At 38.7% G+C, this 22,535-nt stretch overlaps 1 protein-coding gene across 1 annotated transcript; it reads right to left on the minus strand.

Annotated features, from left to right (window-relative positions):
• Positions 1-9,016: 9,016 nt before the first annotated feature.
• Positions 9,017-22,165, minus strand: NDNF (neuron derived neurotrophic factor; the record flags this gene model as incomplete). The annotated part of the gene is made up of 3 exons (XM_080797165.1): positions 9,017-11,053; positions 13,157-13,281; positions 21,978-22,165. The coding sequence occupies 3 exons, from the start codon at positions 22,163-22,165 to the stop codon at positions 9,660-9,662; spliced, it is 1,707 nt and encodes a 568-aa protein (XP_080653291.1). The 3' UTR covers positions 9,017-9,659.
• Positions 22,166-22,535: the final 370 nt, after the last annotated feature.

Here is a 22,535-nt window from a genome sequence, read left to right on the forward strand (position 1 = left end):
GTTTGGGGGTATCTGCGGAAAGTTAAGATACTTTCCTTCCTCGCTGTTACTTCTCCAACTAGGAAACTGATTATAGCTAAGACACCTGCAGAGTGAAGAATTCTTTGAAAGGACTCCTTCCCTTGCTCTTATTGGATTCAGTGGGTGGGGGGTAGAGGTTTGTGAGGGCGATAGCAAAGAGAAGCCAGGGGGTGACCTGTTTTTAACCCAACCTCTATGTTAACGAATTCAGGGACAATGTAGATCGTCAGCGTTACTTGCCAAATGTCAACCTGATTAGTGAGGAACAGAAATGTGGATCACCCCAAACAATGGTTAATAAAAATGGTAACATAAAAATCCCTTCAACTGGGCTTCAGAAACGTTTCCTTTGAACTCAAACATTTGAGTATATTTCTCTGTTTCTTAGAATTGTGTGTGCATTACCTAAGCAAAATTCCATATTGTGGGGTGAATACTCCCGCAAAGATGCTGACGAGGTGTAAGATGAAGACATGATCTGAAAGTGTTTTACTTATGTTAAAGAAAGTTATTCTGACATCTGTTAAAAGGGTAAGACAGACTTTATTCGAGACTGTTAGGATAGGTCTAGAGACCGCTGCGATGGGATTTTGCAGTAGAGGAGAGAGAGCTTGAGCTCGAGTCCAGATACGACAAAGAGAAGGAGGGACTCACACCCGAGTGGCAGGGTGAGGAAAGGGTCTGTGGATGGGAAATGACTAGGAACGCCTGGTTATCCTGGCTGAACTGACTGAACAGGATTCTTGCTGCAGACAAGCCAGGACGATAAGATATCACCTGGGGTGGTGAGGAATGAGGGGTTTGGTCACATATCAAGAGTTATCAGATATCCTATCAAGAGTTATCAGATATCCAGGGTGGGAGATGCTAGCAGGATTCCTGCTAAAACTGGCCTATGCGGGATCTACCAGGATGGACGCTGAAAGTCCAGGCCTTGAAGCTTAGATGATAAGCTTCCAGAGAGTCAGGTGAAAGAGAGTCATTGTCACTTGTTGGGAGAGGTAGCTCTCTCAATGGACGCAGAAGTGGTCGGTGCTGGTTCAGAGCACGGAGGATGGTTTTGTATGGAACTGAGGTAGGTCACCACCATGTGTTTATCCTGACATATACTTCACACATTCGAGGGCAACATCTAGGAAGAAGCAATGTTCTGTGGCTCAGTCATTAAGTGTCTGCCTTCAGCTCAGGTCATGATCCCAGAGGCCTGGGAGCGAGCCCCACATCAGGCTCCTTGCTCAGCGGGAGGCTTGCTTCTCTCTCTCCCACTCCCCCTGCTTGTGTTCCCTTTCTTGCTGTCTCTCTCTGTGTCAAATAAATAAATAACATATTTTTTAAAAAGAATGAGATCAAGCTGACATGGACTGAAGGCCAGAGTATCAAGTTCAATGACAAAAGCTGGGTTATAAAACTGTGTATTTAGCATAATTCCATATTCGAGAAAAATGAATAATAATAATAAATATTAGTTTATGTACAGGGAAGGGAAAAAGCATTGGCATGTGAACAGAATTGTTAAAAGTAGTTTTCTTTGGGGAGTGAAATTAGAGTGACGATTCAAGTTTCATGTTACCTGATTTAGTCATGTTGAAGAGTTTTTTAATACCGAACATTGCCTTAGGAATTAGGAGAAAATATTTTTAAAGTGGGGGAGGAGTAAGAGAGACAACAGGGCTCTTATCCCTCCTTAGCGTTGTCTAGGGGAAAGCACTACTAAAGAAGCCAGCCACGTCAGCAAAGCTCCTAGCCCCAAGGGCAATACCCAAATCTTGTCATCAGCCCCTTCCTTCCCCACACAGGACACAGAGTTCACCAGCTTTCTGTCTGGGACTCAGGCAACAGCTATGTGAGCTTCTTAAATGTGACATACATAGGAAGAATTTGTACGGGAGCAGTGATGTAAGATAGCGTATCAGAAGAAGATTAATAGCAAGTACCCAATGCACCGACAAAGCAAATCCTTAGTAGAATGAACACAAGTCCAACACAGTTTAAAAGTAAATTTGTGCCAGTGGATTCCATAGAAACCAAAAGCGAGGAACAAAAGTCATCCCTTCCAGCACTGGCTTTATCTATAACCTGGATTTGACACTGGGCTGTTCTCCTTCTTAGCCCTGTGATGTTGGGGAAGCACCTTAAACTCTCTGACCTTTGGTTTGTTTCTTCATCAGTAAAATGGGGAAGATAATAGTATCCACCTCATAAGGCTGTCATGTGGATTAATGCCATATGCCTCAGTTCAGGGCTTCACATAGAATGAAGGCCCAGGAAGTTTCTGCTATTAAAAAAAACTGTAATAAATGAAGGCAAATACGCATAAAGGCAAAATTGAAACAAATCTAAAAACAACCACAGACACTTGTTTATATGCTAAAACACAGAAGCATTACATAAAGGTTTATTGGCATCGTGTTACTGACACACATTATATCACATGTAAGCATTACAGCAAATTATGCATAATAAGGTCTATATGCAAGTACTGAGCCAGGTTGTTGTGGTATACTATAAGACATCATTAAAACGGAAAAATTCTGCGCAGTAAGAGGAATTTAGCAATATTTTGTGAATTATAATCTTCTGTCCTAGCTCTCAGTATTTATCTACGTCAAAGATCATTTGTTTCCAAATGTCCTGGCCAAGCTTTACATGTATTTTAACTTTTTCCCATTTTTATCAATCTACTCCTCATATATTCTATTCTGATGAATTTCTGGTTCACTAATGAGCGCTAGAGCTGGCAACGACACAAGTGGAAGGAGAAAGATGCATGACTTTGGAGCCAGATGTATCCACTTTGTGTCCACTTTGCGACCCTGAGCATTATGTTCCTTTGTTCTTTAGGTTACTTGTCTGTTTGGTGAGGCTACAATAATGTTTTCATCTCAGTTGTTAGGATTAAGTACTCTATTTCCCATGCCTGGCACTCAGTATGTGCTTAAACGTTGGTCGTTTCCCTGCTTTTCCAAAAGGAATCTTAGAGATTGTCAGTCTTATTTTACAAATGAGAAAGCACATGTCCACAAAAGTTAAAAAAAAAACAATAACAACAACAACAACAAAAAACCCCCACAAACCCACACACCCAAAATCCCATTTCTACTACATTCCACTGAATCCTTTCTTCTAGAAGCTTGTTTAACTTCAATAGAGAAAACTTCGTGGAATTGAAAAGTATTCTTTTCCTCTTTTTAATATAGGTAAGCCACCAAGAGGTTTTTAAAATAGGAGTACGTTTTATGAAAGGTAATAAGTAGTCCAAGAACTGTCTTAAATCCACAGAGACATTAAAAACAGAAGTTCTGTGCTTCCAAGATTTCCATAGCAGACCATAAGTATTCTGTATGCTTTGGCACCAGAACCCCGGGAATTGAGTATTTATCTGCACATTTCAACTCAGGCCTCCCGGAATGCTTGCCCATGGAATTGGCAAAGGGTGGGCATTCAGAATTTAGGGCAGTCAAGTTTGCTCAGCACACAGCTGTATTTGAAGCCCGGCTCTCTGCCATTAGTCCACGGAACTTGCACAAAACACAAGCAATTTAAATGTCAATGTTGTGATCTTACCCTGCTGTGTATCTTTGTATCTTTTTCCATACCTGAAGAGATCATCCGGTGGATAACCCAAGGGAGCCCATTACCATGTACATGGTGGAAAAAAGCAAAAATTCAGCAACCTTTCATTTAGATCTTGGACTCTTTGAGAAAGAATGGCAGGCTTTCTTCAGCAGGAAGAAGATACTCAATACTGCCATTTAAAAATAGCCAGCCAGAAGAGTCTGTTATTTCTTTAAAAACTGTTCTGAAAGTGACATTTTACCATAATAAAACTGGTTACATTTTTATTTGGTTCTTTAAAAAGTATATGTGTACTTGTTTGTCTCTCTCACTTGTCTCACATGCCTCTTGTTCCAGGTGTAAGTTCCTGCTCCATCCAGAAAGAGCAGGACACATGAAATGCTGCTAAGGCTACTTGGGGCTGCTATGATACACGGAAACTCAGCTGTTGGAAACGGGCCGTATTTGTCACTATACCAGTTGCTCTTAGCAAACTGCTCATATAGCGGACTCGATCTGTTGTTATAACCATTACACGGTTACGCCACAAGCTAGTTACTTTGCCATATGGATCCGCAGATGAGCATGAAGTGGGTCAGACAAACACAGAGGACGATGTGATTTTTCTGTGGCTCTTGAGGGTAACATGCTGCTTCTAAAAACTGCTCTTGTTCTGGCTGTGTGGAACATTTCCAGCCTGAATGGTAAAAGCAGCTACTACATTAATCTTATTTAATAGGTCTGAGTTCACTTAATAGGAAGGGATGAGACTGAACAGCCTAACTCCTAACCCCACTGTGTATTAATGCACTTATGTTTGTTACATAAACAGTTTTTCTCAGAAACAAAAGCCTTTTAGAGTTATCACTAAGGATGGACATTTGGGGTTTTGTCAAGTAGATCCTAAAACAGCTGCGTAGGGGGGCACCCGGGTGTCTCAGTCGGTTAAGCGTCTGACTCGTGGTTTTGGCTCAGGTCTATGATCTCAGGGTTGTGGGATCGAGCCCTGCACTGGGCTCTGAGCTCAGTGAAGTCTGCTTGAGGATTCTCTCTCTCCCTTTGCCCCTCTCCCCACTTGCACGCTGTCTCTCTCTCTCTAAAATAACTAAAAATCTTTAAAAAATTGATTTAAAAACTTTTGTATATTATGCTGTGCTGCCTTATTTACACAAATTGGAAGGATTATACCAAGAGCTAACTATAGACAAGAAATAGAGAGATTTGCTTATTTCCAAATTATGGCAACATTAATATTGGTGGGTATTTATATAAGAAGAGAGAGAATTGAAACATGTTGAAATTGCTGATTAAAACTCAGTTTCTGACAGTAACACATTCATCACCTCTCTTATTATAAGATGATTATTTTTTTCCAGACTCTTCTGTCTGGATCTCATCACCCATACTGAAAACTGATGCGCTCCAACTTCTCGGTATTACATCTTTGTCTCAATTCAAATATTATTTCAAATTCTAGTCTTGGGACACGTCTGCATCCTGGGAGGGTACTTGATGTGTCCTTGGCTTGAAGTCTCTAAACTTTACATTTCTGACAGGTTTCAAGAAAACCTTATACTTGCCTGAAAGTTCTCCCTTGTAGCCCAATGGGATGATGAATTACATTCATCCTGGTTTCTCTTTTTTAATGAGTCTTTTCCTAGGACTCCATGTTCTTCCTCGAACTACTTTCCTCCCCCTCTAACACTCATGCGGTAGCTGATGCCATATCTTCAGTAGTATCTGAATAACGACAAGATGGCAATATAACTGCGCCTCAGGCCATGCACTCAATCCTGGAACCAATTATTTGCCTGTGATGGCAATCAATAGCCTTCTATTTATTTTACTTTGAAAACATATTTAAAAATATCTTTGAAAGAGGTATAAGGGTAGATATGAAAAGCCATTCTAAGTAACTTTATCTCTAAATTTTGATTACTAAATTTGTTTCTCAAAGATTGAGAAGGAGGAATGTGAATGAACCGAACTGAAAATCTTATCCAAATAACATGATCAATCCACCCTAGGAAATGAGAATATCAATCAGCGGATACAATTTTAATAGACTGGATGGTGATTAGGTCAGATTTTCCAGGGTAATTTTGCATATAAAAAACAGAATCTAAAATCTTAATAAAGTTAAGCTATAGGAGATCTCTCACTGCCCTTGTTCTCTCAGGCCCTTTAGAGAAAGAAACCAGAAGAAAACCTACTTTTCTCCATGCTCCATTTCATCTCCCTGCCCTCCTCTCTCCCACTTTCCACCTTCAAAGTGACAACAAAGGCCTAAATCTCAAACCGCTGTCTATTTTTCTGGCTAAAATGCTCTGGGAAAAAACACAATGATGAGTGTGCCCTGATGCCTCCCAGGTCCTGTGGACAGCTACAAACAGAGGACAGCTGAAGTCTAGCCTTGGTCACTTCTCCTGGTGCTGTTGAGAAAATGTGAAGTCAAGTTCCCAGACGATTTTATCTCTATCACACCATATCAGAGTGGGGAAGGAAGTGGTTGGAGATGCTCCAAATGACCTTGTTTTTCAAGTTAGATGCTAACTTGTTTTGTTTTGCTTTGAAACCAGCCACAGAAGAGAGACATAGAAGGATACTCTGGGTGAGTCACTGCATGCTTTCTGGAGTAAAGAAATGCTTAAAATGAAGTTCTAGGTTGAACGTTAAAATGGGAGTATAGGAATCTGGGTTCTAGTCTTGTTGGGCCTCAATTTCTTCTTCTGTAAAATGAGGTAGTAGAAATAGATGATCTCTAAGAGGGGTTGGTAAAGTATTGGAAGAGATCCTGAATGGTTTCGGGTCCACCAAACCACTGAATCATATACAAAACTAAGTGTGTGTGTGTGTGTGTGTGTGTGTGTGTGTGTGTGTGTGTGTGTGTTTTCGTTGAATGCATCTGGACTTCCCAATCTATTAAGAACCATTAAGCTGATTTCAAATTGTAAAGTTCACCTAAGTGCTTTTTTTGATTGAAGTTACCTCATTTGGCTTTTAACAAAATCATAACTTTTTCAAAGGTACTCTGAGTAACGAAGATAAGAAATGGATATATCCTTTCCAGCACATACCCTTTAATGCCTGCACATTTAAAAAAATTAATCTAGACATTGACTGTGAAGTAATTTAACCAATAAAATCATCTGCTATATATATGTTTTTTATAGATTCTGGATAGTTTTAGATTTAAAAACTACAGGGCTTATCATTACAATTGATTAATGATCTTATAGCCCTAGGTTTGTGTGTGCATGAAAACCTAAAGCGTTCTGTGTTTTTGAAAATAACTAAACATAATTTTTTTTCTTACAAGTTTGAAGTTCTCAGTTATAGGTTACACATCCATTCTTAAGAAAATCCGAAATGGCCTCTAAGAGTAAGTTGGTTTGCAATAATAAATAAGACAAAAAAATTTATTTCCTTTAGGCAAGTGACCCACAAGTGACTCCACCCCCCTGCCAAGAATTAGTGATTTATATCCTGGTAAGTATTTTAGTATCTGGGCAATTCTACTCCTTATCTGTTTTGACTCTGAGAACTTTATTTTTATTTCTCTGGTCTTCAGTTTCTTTTGCACTTGAAAAATAAAGATTGTGAACTTGAACTAAATGTCCTCAAAGATTTTCTTTCCTCCATGATACTGTGGCTATCCTTGGGATACTAAACACTCTGTTCTCAAAACAGCTGTCCTAGGATTTTAACAAACACAAGGTGGTGCTTCCATATTAGTGACTTTCTGTTTCTTTGTTAATTAAGAACAAGTTTCTCTTTCTTGTCTCCAGTTCACCTGAGTGCTCCTAAAAATCTAACACATTAGTAAATGAGATCTTTATTTTTAATAGGTTTTTCCCTTTCTTTACAAGTGACAGAAGTTTCACAGTGTGTATTTAATTTTCCTGTAAGTTCTAAAAGGCAAATTTCACTGGGGCCATGAAAGAATTCTCGAATTTATCCAGACTACGTAGAAACCACCGTCACAGCGGGCTGAAAGGTAAGAGCTTGGTTAAATTGACTTGGCTGGGTTCCCAGGGGTCCATAGGCATTAAGCAATATCGGAGAATAAGTCCATCATCTTCAGAAGCTGCAATAACTCTTTGATCCTCTGTCGTTCCATTTAGCACACTGCTCTATAAAAACATATTTGCGAGTAACAGGAGAAAGTTCTCCTTTCAAATGCACCCCATTTATAGCTTAGGATGTAGCATCTCTGGAATGTTGTCAATTTTAAGTTCTCCTTCCAGGTTGATTGGCTACATGGCCACTTAGCATGTGACTTTTTTTTTTTTCCCCTTTTTTAACATTCTTTCGGGTACTGTTGCTGTTTTATATGGATGTGATCAATTTTCTTTTGATATCATAACCCAGAGGAGTTGGATGATGGATTCTTAGGGGACATGTTTTATCCTCAGGTGATCAGAGGACCTTTCAAAATGACCACCACGTACACTACCTCAGCCATAGCGATCCTCCCTGCCAGAGGAATGCTACTGACGCATGCCTGCCACATGGAGGCTGGTGCCAGTACATGGGGGACAGTGGAGAGGTCAAGAGGTTGCATCTGTCTCCACTTGTAGTTACAGGAGCACTTTATAATTTCAGAATCATAGAATTCTACAAAAGACAATGTCTTTTAATAATACCAAGTATCTTCTAATGTCATCTTACCCAAATCTGTCACCACCCAATTTATAGATGGGCAAGGGGGACAGTGGGAGTTAACAGATCTGCTAAAGTTATATAGCTCTGGTGACCACAAATTCTACACTCTTCTGAATCCTGATCTAATGTTCTCATTTATAGAACCGTGGAGAATGAAATGATCTAAAGGTGCTCTTGGCACCGTCTTTGCTAAATGGTTTCTGTTATTATTTGCCTAAATTTTAATTACGCCAAAATTACTTTGTAAAAATTGGTGAAAAATCAAAGTATCGGACTGTTAATGTTATCAAAACAGTAGCTTCTGTTGTCTCCTCGTTACCAAGTAAAGTCCTAACTGGTGGTTGCTAGATTGCTTCAGATAGACATTAAAATCATTATCTTGCTAATATTCAAGCAGATGGAAAATACTTGGGACATCCCAATTTTGTACTTAAAATAGATGCTTATTTTTAAAATAAATGTAATATATTTTAGGCTGTTGAGAACGATCTGTTAAATCCTTGTTGAGCTACAGTGTTTGACTTTGCCTATTCTTTTTTTTTTTTTTTTTGCTTATTCTTTTAAAACAAGTCTGTTGGAACTCTCTCAACAATCATGACACCTGGCTCCAAATCAGTGTCCGAAAGCAAACTGTATCTCTAATGCCACAGTAACTTTGGAGAGATGCAGCATGCTATCTCAACTATTACTACGAAGGTTGATTCTGGTGCCAAATTATATAAGGGCGCAGTTTTTGAACAGAATAGAAATTGAATACACCGTGGTAGCTGCTTGGGAAAATGAACAGTATATAATCTAATATCTTTAATTTTATGTACATGAATATAATGTATGTCAACTTTGTACATGAGATACATACAGTATTTAAACATTTTACTCAACAGATAAGAATTTACAATAGCAATATAATTGACTAGAGGGCCGTCCACTTAATTATATACTTAGATTAGATCTGTACTTTAACAGGAAAAGAATTTAATAGTTTACAATCATAGAAACACTGACATTTAAAACAAGACTTTATAAAATAATTTATATATATCCTAGCATCTATAGAGAGGAATGATTTGCATTTGTGGATGTGTGCAATGAATGGCATATTTTAAATTTTCAGGTAATAAAATAATTTAGAAGCAGTTCATGCAGTGGTCAAAGCAAGGGATGGCAGTTCCTTCCAGATGCCCTCTCTGACAGCAATGGGCAGCAGACGCACACTAGGCACCACTGAGGCACACTAGAACAAGACTCCTCAACAGTTACTCCTATAGACACCAATATACACAAGTTGATATCCTTCTGTCCACAGTCCAAGGACCGGTCGCCACTTCTCTCAGCCGTGGGAGTAGTCAGTTTATACTTAAAGTGATTCCATGTCTCTCCTGCAGGTCTATGTAACAGCATCTTGCCATAGGAGGTAACTAACAGAACTTCCTGGTTTTCACGACTTTACTCTGGTACTTCACCGAGTGGCCCCCGTGTCCTATGACATACACATCCAGCAGGTAAGACTTTCCGGGCAGAAGCCCCTTAATTGTTTCCGTGGTCACTGCTTTCTGTAGGTTTTGACTGTGGAAATATTTACAGAGGACTTTTTCCGATTTCTTCCTCGTGTCTGGTCCTAGGCATTGGTTTTGCTCTCTTCTCTTCTGGTCTTCATTGTAGCTATCGTCCACTTCCTTTTTGTAGATGCAGAACTTGTTCCTCTCCTGAGTGCCCAGCCACGCCACGGTGGCGGAGGAGCAGGTGCGGAGCTTGTCGAAGGCTTTGATTCTCGTGTCTTCAGGAAGAGAGGGGAACGGCTGCTTGCTCGGCCTCGTGGTAGCCAGGATCTTCAACATCGACGCCCCTTTCTTGTGTCCTTTCAGTCGGATGACATACTTCGCTTTGGGCTTTCCTCGGAGCTGAAACTGCCGAATGCCTTCCACATTCTGAGACAGGAGAAGTTTCCCATCCCTTCTCACTTGGATCTGAATAGCGTCCAGACAGGAGTGAATAAAGAAAGTGACTTTTTGGTGAGAAGAGACCGGCGCAAAGCGTAAAAACTTCGCTCCCTTCCGTTTGACGAATACATCCGACACTTTCCCGTCTTTTAGCTCAACTGTCTTCTGTTTCGCTTCTTCCTTGGTCCTGGCGAAGGTGCCCACGTACGCCGTACTCGTGTTGCTGTTGCTGTTGGCCACGAAGACATCGAAGTAGTACTGCGTGTCGGGCTTCAGATCCGAGACGGTGAAGATGTTCTTGTTCCCGATGCAGATTTTCTGAATGTCGACCTTGGGCCTCCAGTACACATGCCGCCCCAGTTTTGGAGAAGGCTTTGCTAGGAAGCTGCGTTCTTTACCCGGATTCTCTGAAGGAAACCCGAAATGGGCAAAGTCAAAGGGGCTGAAGTCCAGACCGGGTTTTGGAGCCATCATAAAAGCGTCGTCTGCACTCAGTTTGGCTTCTACCGCACAGAGACTTTTGAAATTGTGCTCCTTGTTGATGACCACACAGTACTGAATGGGTTGTTTCAGCAACGAGGCCGTGGGGCTCGGTTTCCAGGCCAAAGTGACCGTGGTGCGTCCCAGGGAGGTCACATCCACCCTTGGGTCATAAGGTAATTCAGGGTAGGGCTGATCAGACTCTGGGGTTGTGGTGGCATAGACTTTGAAATGCGTGTCTTTCTCTGTTGAAAGCAGCTCCAACTGGTATAAACCAGATGGAGAACTAGAAGATATGAAATACTCCACATCATTGCCTTTGTAGGAGAATAATTCCGTGCCTTCCTCATGAATGATCTGCTGCCTCTGCTGCTCTAGAGGCTCAGGCTCACCTAGAAGACAGGAGAGAAACACAAGCTACGGGTCAGGGTATGCACTGTGGTGTGCCGACCTTAGATTCTGTTTTTAAGATGATCTTCTTTTTGCGCTGTTATAAAAATAATAATGTGGGGTGCCTGGGTGGCTCAGTCCAGACCGAGTGAAGCGTCCAACTCTTGAGTTCTGCTCAGGTCATGATCTCAGGGGTGTGGGACTGAGCCCCAAGTCAGGCTCCGTGCTTGGTGGAGTCTGCTTGGGAGTCTCTCTTCCTCTCCCTCTGACCCTCTCCCCACTTGTTCTCTCTCTCTCTAAAATAAATACATCAATCAATCTTAAAAAAAATTATGATGTTCCCAGTAGATAATTGGGAAATAGAGGAAAAGGACAAGATAAAAAAATCATCCATTAATTCATGATCCCAAGACAGTCCTTCATTAATATTTTGATTCATTGCCACTCAGTCCTTTACATGTTTTATGCAATTGATCTTATTCTATTTCATCTTTCTCTATAAGTTAATAACACTTATTCTCATACATATATGTTCCCAAATGAACCTCCATTTTGAATCCTGTCTTCTTCACTTAAAATTATTATTTTATAATAAATAAAATTATTATTTTATAATGTTTTATTTTATAAAATAAATTATTATTTTACACTAAAATTTATAATAATATAATAATTTTGTAAAAAAACAATATTTTCATAAATATTTAAATAATACCGTTGGTCAATTTTTGACCATTTAAGATAGTGCCGTGTGTGTGTGTGTGTGTGTGTGTGTATGTGTGTATATATGTATATATCTATAGCTATCTTTCTATATATATATATACACACACACACATACATGTTGGCTTTTCTGAATTTAAATTTAGGCTTCAGAATTGACTGTAATTACTGAAAGTTTTAGGTCAAAGACTGTAAGCCTTTGAAAGATTAATCCCTACTATCAATCTGCTTATCAAAAGGATTTGATTGCATTTTGATTGCAATTTGATTGCATTTTGATGGCCAGCTATTTCACTAGTTTTATTCTTGTTACCAGGACTGGACAGCCTCTCACTAAAACATAGAATATGAAGCACCAGTAAGAGGACCTAATTTTCAGTGTAGAAAACGTATGCCTAGGAATAATAGAAGGAAAGTATTGCAACCAAACTAATTTTTTTCTATCTTTTTATTCTTAATATCAGATACCACATAGACACCAGATAAACTTAGACACCAGGACCTGGTGAAGGATTGGGTAGCCAGTGTGAGAATGCATCCTGTTCAGCTTATTACTGCAAATTGAGTGAGGGATGTAGAATTTCACAGTTCCAAACCAGGAGATGAACGATCTCATGCCGTTATTTATTCTCTATCTCCCATGATGACATACTTTCCTAGTTACAACACTCTGTCATCTCATCACTATGAGCAGCACATCTAGCTTGCATCCTTTGTGTGGCACCAGCACGAAGACTTCACCTTTAAGCTGTGATGCCTTCACCCCTTGAAGGAAGCAGGTCACCCCAGAGCCTCATATGGATTCTTCTCACTTCCCTGTATCTTGGTATTTGCTTTCCGCAATCTGTATCTTCTTTAAATGCCTAACATACCCCTCCTACTGACTTTCTTGTCATCCTGGCCTTTCAATGGCGCTCAAAGCCTTTTTACTCCTCTTTTCGGTGCCACCCTTTACTCCCCAGAGATCTTGGCTGCATACCAGAATCACCTAGGGGGAGATTTTAGTAGTCCCGATGTCCAGATCACACTCCAGGACAATTAAATAAGAACCTTTAAGGGTGGGATCCAGGCATCAGTAGTTTTTAAAGCCCCCAGTGCTGATTCCAATCTTTGGGTGAGATTGCAAACCACAGCTAGAGAGGCTTGTCCAAACCTTTCCATTTTCCTCACCCCCTTCAGGCTCCGAGTCTGTCTCTCTTAACTGTCAAGTGGTTTTGACAGTGTCAAGATCACTGTCATTCAGTGCCATCCCCACTGCAAAATCTCCAATGTCTTCCCCATGCATCCACGCTGTTTTTTCTTATAGACGGAAGGCTGTCTATGTCATGGGTCTTTTAGTTATCCATTCAGGGGTCCAGGGCCAGACTTAACATGCTGCTTACCCGAGCCTTCCCCGCTTGTGTCCTCTGGCAGCTCTTGGAGACTCAGTTTCCATTCTAAAGGTGCATCACAGGGAGTGACTGTGACTGATAATGGAGTATTGTCTTCTTCAACCACAAAGAAATACCTGTGGGGAAGTGGACCAGTTGAGACTGAGATCATTGGTTCTAGGACTTATCAAGAGTCACTGGAAAAATCACTGGTTTTCTTTTTATTCACTTAACAGACCTACTCTGACCGCTTATGGAAAATACCACCTTCCTACCCATGAAGCTCTCTTTCACACGTCTTCATTTGTCTTCAAAGCACTTATCACTACCTGACATATTACATATTTCTTTGTTTACCTTTTTATTTTTCCATCTCCTCTAACTAGAATGAAAGATGTAAGAGGGGTGGGCATTTGGTTCATTGATGAAGACTTAGAGACTAAAATAATTCCCAATAAATACTTGTTGAATGAATTGATGAGTAAGTTTAGACTTCAGCTTTTTGGGGAAAAGTCCTTAATTGTTTGCAGAGTCTAAAACTTCCTCAGTGGTGGAGCCCCTGCCTACCTCACTGGCCTCTCGTCTTCCGAGCTTGAACCACATGGGGCGCTCCTAGTTTCCTAGAATCCGCCCTATGTTGGAACCTCTGGGATGTTGTTTCATATGCCTGAAATGCACCCCTTTGCCCTTACTCATGTCACCTCTGAATTCAGGGCTGCCTTTTCTGACTCCTAATTCTGGGTCAGGTCCTTGTGCATTCTCAGTGTCCTGTACTTTTCACCTGGGGTGCTTATTGAAATTTGTGACTATATATTTGTATTATTTGATTGTCATTTTCTCAACAAAGGCCCACTTAGGGTCCATTTGCCATGTCATTGTAGTCCCAGCCTTTAGTACTGATTTCTACATGTAGTAAGTTCTTGGTAAATATTTTTGAATGATCAATTACGAAATTAATGAATAGAACCCAAGAATCCTAACACCAACCCTATTGTTCCAGCTGCAGGAGCCTTACACCTCAAGTCTGTTTCTATCTAAAGATACCGAATCTGAATGGCACTACCAGTACTTTCTCCCCTCACCATTCAAATATGAATTAAAAGAAGAAGGGTGGGGGGCAGGCAGTAGGAGGACAAGACTCTATAAAAGTAAAAACAACTTGTTCAGAAAATAATAAAGTTAGATGTCATCTAGACAAAATAACTGTACTATTTACTGGGTGGGAAGGTATATGTATCATAAGCATCTTTCAAGACAGGTGTCAGATGGCTTAATTTTCCAATTCAGTCTACTTTTGGAGAGTAGAATTTTGTTCCTTTGGCCAGGCTGCATTGGATATATTAACAATACACACACAACTGATCCCATCTCTGTTACAAAGAAATAGGTACAACAAAATATTTTGTTTGGCATCATGTAAGTAAAAAAGTGTTCAAAACTTCTAGGATTCCATGTTTATGTTGGTAGCAGAGCCACCTGCTGAAGCAGGAATCAATGTGTCAGTTCATCTACTACCTTCTGTTCTCCTTTCAAACAAGGAAGTAGCTTATTTCCCAAAGTAACTGCGTCTTACTAACTTACATACAGGCCACAGGCAACCAATGACAAAACAATTCTTGCATTCCACAAGGTACTCATTATACATATAAAACAGCAGGGAGTCCCTCTAACTCAACGTTTTCATATGGAAGCACTTACGATTAGGGATAAAAGATAATCTGAATAAACTTTAACAATTTGACAAACATTTGTCGGCTACCATACCCGGAGTATGGAAGAGAACAGTAATCAGAGATAATAGGGCATGATCTATGTGCTCCAGATTATTTACTGGCTGGTGAGGCAGACAGAAATGCAATGAACAACTAAGAAAACATGGCCCCAAATTATAATGCCAAAGCTGAGGGATAAACACTCCATGAACCATTTAGCTTTTGGAATTTATGTGTAAACATAAGAATAATTAATGAAAAAAGCTATCCGCTGTTGCTAAATTTTATCTGGAATTTCACCATTAGTTGTAATATCAACAATGTCTATGAGTGCCTCCCACTGCGTATTTCACTCCTAGAAATGATGTTTCTATTGTTGCTGTAACTCTCAACTCAACATGAGGTAACATTTCATCCCAATGTAGGTATGAAAGCCCCTGATCATTATTTGTGGGGAGAAAAAAGTCAAGTCAGGAAAGAATAAACAAGTATGTATCATTTTTTAAGATCAAAATATTTAGAACCATTATGAGAGTCCAATTTGTTGATGGAGTAAAGGTAAATGAACTGTGATAGTTTTTACTACAGTTTGGTTTAATATTCTCATAACCTAAGAATATTGTTCAAAGACATATTATCTTTTTTTTTTTTTTTTTTAATTTAAGTAGGCTCCACACCCAGCATGGAGTCCAGTACAGGGCTAGAGCTCACGACCTTGAGACCAAGACCTGAGCTGATATCAAGAGTCGGATGCTTAACCAACTGAGCCACTCAGGCACCCCAGAAATATTATCCTTATAATACAATGTAAACCCTTGAGGAATCATGTATTCACTTAATTTCATATTTTTTAGCTACTTAAGCTTTTTTTTAATTGAGATACAACTGAAATATATTAATTTCAAATGAACAAAGTTATGATTTCTGTATACACTGTGAAATGGTCATCACAGTGAATCTACTTCCCCCTTGTAACCATAAAAAGTTACATAATATGCAATATAATATTACTGACTGTAGTCACCATGCTGTACATTACATCCCCTCATTTTCTTTGGATTGATACTCAGAAGTGGAATTGCTGGATCATATGATAGTTCTATTTATAGGTTTTTGAGGGACCTATTACTGTTTTCCATAATGGCTGTACCAATTTGCATTTCCATCAACACTGCACGAGGATTCCTGTTTCTCCACATTCTTGCCAATATTTGTTATCTCTTGTCTTTTTGATAATAGTCATTCTGATGGGTGTGAGGTGGCATCTCATTATGGTTTTGATTTGCATTTGCCTGATGATGAGTGATGTTGAACATCTTTTCATGTACCTCTTGGCCATATGTATGTCTTCTTTGGAAAAGGTCTATTCATATCCTCTGCCCATTTTTAAAGCAGGTTAGTTGTGTTTTTAAGTTGTATGCATTCTTTATATAATTTGGATTTTAACCCCTTATTAGATGTATGATTTGCAAATATCTCCTCCCATTCAGTAGGTTGCATTTTATTTTGTTAATGATTTCCTTCACTATGCAAAAGTTTTTTGGCTTGATGTAGTCCCACCTGTTTATTTTTGCTTTTGTTGCCCTTGCCTTTGGAGACAGATTCAAAATCAAGCAACCAACCCACCCACCCACCCAAACAAACCAAGAAAATAAAAGAACCCAGAACACTGCTAAGACCAATATCAAGGAGCTTACTGCCTGTGTTTGGTTTAGTGGTCCAGTTTCATTCTTGGGCACATGGCTGTCCAGTTTTCCCAACAACATTGTTTTAAACAAACTCTCCTTTTCCCATTGTATATTCTTGGCTCCTTTGTCATGAATTAATTGACCATGTGTTCATGGTTTATTTCCAGGCTGTCTTTTCTGCTCCATGGATCCATGTATCTGCTTTTATGCCAATACCATACTGTTTTGATTACTGTACCTTTGTAGTACAGTTCGAAATCAGGAAACATAGTATCTCTAGCTTTGTCCTTCTTTCTCAAGATTGTTTTGGTTTTCAGGGATTTTGTGGATCCAGACAAATTTTAGAATTATTTGCTCTAGTTCTGTGAAAAATGTCGTTGGAATTTTGATAGGGATTTCATGGAATCTATAGTTTGCTTTGGGTTAGTATGGACATTTTGACAATATTAATTCTTCCAATTCATGAACACAGAGTATCTTTCCATTTATTTGTGTCTTCTTCACTTTCTTTCACCAATGTCAGTTTTCAGTATACAGGTCTTCTACCTCCATGGTTAAATTTATTCCTAAGTATTCTGTTCTTTTTGATGCAATTGTAAACAGGATTGTTTTCATTAGTTTCTCTTTCTGGTAGTTTATTATTGGTGTACTAAAAAAACAATAGATTTTTGTATATTGATTTCTGTATCCTGCAAATTTAATAAATTTTTTATTAGTTACACCAGTTTTTTGGTGGGAGCTTCAGGGTTTTCTATATATAAAATCATGTTGCCTGCAAACAGTAACAGTTTTACTTCTATCTTTCCAATTTGAACACCTTTTATATAATTTTCTTTCTAAATGGTTGGGCCAGGACTCCCAATACCATGTCACTTATCAGTGGCAAGTGTGGGCATCCTTTCCTTGTCCTTAATCCTAGAGGATAAGCTTTCTTCTTTTCACCATTGAGTGTCATATTAGCTACAGGCTTGTCACATATGGCCTTTATCACGTGGGGATACATTCCCTCTATACCTGCTTTGTGGAAAGTTTTTTTCATAAATAGATGTTGAATTTACCAAATGCTTTTTCTGCATCTATTGAGATGATTATATGATTTTTATCCTTCATTTGGTTAATGTGGTATCACATTTATTGATTCGTGGATCTTGAATCATCCTTGCATCCCTGGAATAAATCCAACTTGATGGTGGTGTATGATCTTTTTAATGTATTATTTGAATTTGGTCTGCTAATATTTTGTTGAGGGGTTTTGCATCTATGCTCATTAGGGATATTGGCCTGTAATTTTTGTTTGTTTGTTTATTTGTTTGTGGTGTCCTTATATCTAGTTTCAGTGTCAGTGTAGTGTTGGGCTCATAAAATGAGGCCAGAATTTTCTGAAATATTTTGAGGAGGATAGGTATTAGATCTTCTTTGAATATTTAGTAGAATTCACTAGTGAAGCCACCTGGTCCTGAACTTTTGTTTGTTGGGACTAGCAATCTTCTTGTTAGTAATTGGTCTATTCATATTTTCTATTTCCTCATGATTCAGTCTTAAAGAGTATATGTTTCTGGGGATTTATCCACTTTTTTCCTGGTTTGTACAATTTATTGGCATATAGTTCTTCATATTAATCACATAGTAGGTCCTTTGTATCTTTTTGGTATCAATTACAACTTACTCTCATTTATTTCTGATTTTGAGTCCTCTCTTTTTTTCTTAGTGAGTGGAGCTAAAAGTTTATCAATTTTGTTTATCTTTTCAAAGAAGAAGCTCTTAGTTTCATTGATTTTTTTTCCTATTGTCTCTTTTAGTCTCTATCTTATTTATTTCCACTTTGATGTTTATTATTTTCTTCCTTCTTTTAACTTTGGGATTCATTTATTCCTATTTTCCTAGCTCCTTTAGGTATAAAATTTAAATTATTTGAGATTTTTCTGATTTCTTGAGCCAGTCCTATATCACTAAAAACTTCCTCTTATAAATGCTTTTGCTGTGTGCCATAAATTTTGGTGTGTGACTTTCACACTTTCATTTGTCTCAGGTATTTTTTTTTTTATTTTTTCATTGACCTATTGGTTGTTCAGTAGCATGTTTTTAAATCTCCACATATTTGTGATTGATTTCTGGTTTCATACAATTATGTTCTAAAAGATGTTTGGTGTAATTTCAATCTTCTTAAATTTATTGAGACTTTTTTTGTGTCCTAACATATGATTGATCCTGGAGAATGTTCTGTGTGCACTTGAGAAAAATGTATATTCTGCTGCTTATGGGTGGAATGTTCTGTATATATCTAGTAAATGGTCTAATGTTTCATTTAAGGCCATGTCTCCACATTGATATTCATATTCTGTCTGGATGAGGCATCCATTGATGAATATGGGGTACTAAGTCCCCCTACTATAGTTGTATTGCTCTCAATTTCTCCCTTTAGGTCTGTGAATATTTGTTTATATGTTTAGGTGCTCCTAATCTATATTGGGTCTATAAATACCTACAAATGTTAACAAAATTTAAAAATATATTTGCAAATGTTATACCTTCTTGCTGGATTGACCCCTGAATCATTATGTAATGCCCATCTTTTGTCTTTTATTATAGTCTTTTGCTTTATAGTCTATTTTGTCTGATATAATAGCTACCCCAACTTTTTTGGTTTCTATTTGCATGGAACATCTTTTCCCAGCCCTTTTACTTTCAATCTGTGTGTGTCCTTACATCTAAAGTGAATCTCTTGTCAGGGAGCATATGGAATTAAATCCATTTAGCCACTCCATGCCTTTTGATTGGAGAATTTAGTCCATTTATGTTTAAATTATAGGTAGGTGTATACTGCTGCTGCCATTTTGTTAATCATTTTCTGGCTCTTTTTATCATTCCCTTCTGTTCTTTCTCTTTCTGTTGCTTTCTTCCCTTGTGGTTTGATGGCTTTCTTTAGTGTTATGTTTATTCCATTCTCATTATATTTTTGTATATGCCATAGGTTTTTGCTTTGTTGTCACCATGAGACTTACAAATATAAGCCTATATGTATATATACCAGTCTATTTATTTACCTTTACCAGGGAAATTTTTACTTTCATATGTTTTCTTGGTATTGGTTAGTGCCCTTTCTTTTCATCTTAAGACATCTTTTTAGCATTTCTGACAAGGCTGGTTTAGTGGTGGTGAACTCCTTTAGTTTTTGCTTGTCTGGAAAACTCTTTATCTTTCTTTAATTCTGAAAATCTTGCTAGGTGAGTAGTCATGGTTGGAAGTTTTTTTGCTTTCAGCACTTTGAATATATCATGTCACTCTTTTCTGGCCTGCAAAATTTCTGCTGAAAAATCTGCTGATCATCTTGTGGAGGTTCCCTTATTTGTAACAAGTTTCCCTCTTGGTTATAAGATTTTCTATTTATCTTTGAATTTTGACATTTTAATGTAATATATCTTAGTGTGGATCTCTTTAGGTTCATCTTATTTTGAACTCTAGGCTTCCTGAACATGGATATATGTTTTATCCTTCAGGTTAGGGTCTCTTTCTGGGACCTCTAATATGCAAATGTTGTTCAACCTGATGTTGTCCTATAGGTTTTTTAAATGATCTTCATTTTTTCAGATTATTTTTTCTTTTTCCTGCTCTGTTTGGGTGAGTTGCACTGCCCTGGCTTCTGGGTTACTGATCCTTTCTTGTGCTTTATCTAATTTGTTGATGAACCCCTATAATGTATATTTCAGTTTGGTTACTGTATTTTTAAGATCTATGACTTCTGTCTGGTAATGCTTTCTTATATTTTCTGTCTCTTTGTTGAAATTCCCTCTGTGTTCACCTATTCTTCCCCCAAGATTGCTGAGCATCTTTATGACCACTGCGTTGAACTTTTTATCAGGTAAATTACTTATCTTTGTATCATTAAGGTTTTTTTGTTTTTTGTTTTTTTCCTCTCTGGAGTTTCATCTTGTTCTTCATTTAGAATATATTCCTTTGTTTGTTTGTTTTCATTTTGTTCAACTCTCTGTGTTGGTTTCTATACATTAGGTGAAAGAAGTATCTCTCCCATTCTTGAAGGATTGATTACAGGAAGCCTGGGGGTGTCTCAGTCTTAGTCTCTGCAGTATCCTGGTGGGGATAGCCTGCCAAGAACTGTCTCCCTGATTATTTCAATCCTGGGTGCTCAGACATTTAACCGCTCTGGTCATTAGAGGGAGGAATTCAAAGGGCATCCTTTTTGTGGCCTATGCATATATGCTGGCTTTGGTTGGGATGTGGGGGTGTGCCAGGCTGGGGCAAGCCCACCTGTCAGGTTTAGCAGTGTGGGCCATAGGAAAACCTAGATGTGGGCAAGCAGTGCTAATAAGGTAGAGGGAAAATGCAAAAACGATACTTGCTAGCACCTCCATGCCTTGAAAGAGTTCTAAGAGACCCCTGCCCTTCCAGCAGACACTTTAAGATTAGCCAATGAATTTCTTTTGTATGTAGTCTAGGCATTTTTCAACTTTTTGTGTTTGCTCTGGGTCCTGGGGTAAGGAAGTCTGTACATATGCCCTTTAAGAGCAGAGTCTTAAGGAGCACCTGGGTGGCTCAGTTGGTTGAGTGTCCAACTCTTGGTTTTGGCTCAGTTCATGATCTCAGGTTGTGAGACAGAGCCCCGTGTTGGGCTCACACTCAATGGGGAGTCTGCATGAGATTCTTTCCCTCTGCACACCCCCACCCCCACTCTCTTGCTCTCTCTAAAATAATAAATAAACCTTTTAGAACAAAAAGAAAGTCTTATTTTCTCATAGTCTTTTGGTTCTCCCAGGCATAAGCTAGATGTTTTGGGGGCTTGTCTCTTTGGTGTAGGTCCCAAGGGTTGGGGTGCCCGATGTGGGGCTCAAACTCCTTTCTCTTCAAGGATGTGCTCTGTATTTGTCAGAGTCTTCTTGTTTGTGAATTGCCACTCTAAGTGTAGGGTTTTTTGGCAAGATCATGCCTCTGCCTCTCCTATCCATTTCTATGTGGCCTTTTTATCCTTTGTGTGGAGGAACTGTTTAGTTTTCATGTCTATTTCAGAGAGAACTGTTCTATATGGAGCTGTAGTTTTGCTGTGTCAGTGGGCAGAGGTCAGCTCAGGGTCTTCGTATGTCCCTGTTTTGAACCCTGTTCTTGATTAATTTCATCTTAATCCAACAGAATCCTTCTTAGAAATTTCCTGCTATCCCAAAGATAAGAAAATAACCATTCTAAAATGTAAGAACTTTAAAAACTGCTCTCTCCATCCCAAAAGAGATCACAATCAGCAAGGATCAAACAACCTCTACTTAATGACTAGCAGTTGCATTGTCATTTTCTTTTCTTAGAGGAAAATAAGCAATACTATTCAGAGATTGATTGTAAATTATCTAATCTAAGTCTAAATGTTTACTTTGCTTTTTAGCATTCTTTATGAATTTATTGATAAGGAAAGTACTGCAGAGAGAATACCTTTTGGGTGTGTCTCTAAAGAGGTAACTGCTAATTTCAGCTCCATCTGGAATTACTGATGAATCATGAAAAAATGCCTTGTCCCGGATCTGCATCTGAAAAAGTTCCTCATCTCGAGTGGGTAACTTCTGAGTCCTTGAGCTGAGTGGTAATAGCAGCCACAGCAGACACCAGTGGAGAGGCACCATCCTGGGGCAACAGAAATGATTGCTTACATTAGTTCTGCAGGTAGACGCTTGGGCAAGTTGCAGACTGTCTAGATGGTTAAGAATATTTTAGCTTTGACAGAAAGCTAGAGTTGTAGTATGTATTTTGGATACATACATGATCTTGAAGATAAATTTCCTGTTTTGTTTTGTTTTGTTCCCAAAGTATTTCATGACGTTGATAACAAATTCACTAGCATTTCAGATATTAAAAAGATTTTGAAATGAATGGATTCTTGGTGCTTTAACTTCTCCGGATATTCAGAGAGAAAATCGCCACTTCAGTATGGCAGAAGCCAATATGGTTCTTGTAGAAATGTGTATACAAATGTCTCAAAAATTGAACCATAGC

This window comes from Martes martes (genome assembly GCF_963455335.1).
Source record: "Martes martes genome assembly, chromosome: 2".
Lineage (NCBI taxonomy): Eukaryota > Metazoa > Chordata > Mammalia > Carnivora > Mustelidae > Martes > Martes martes.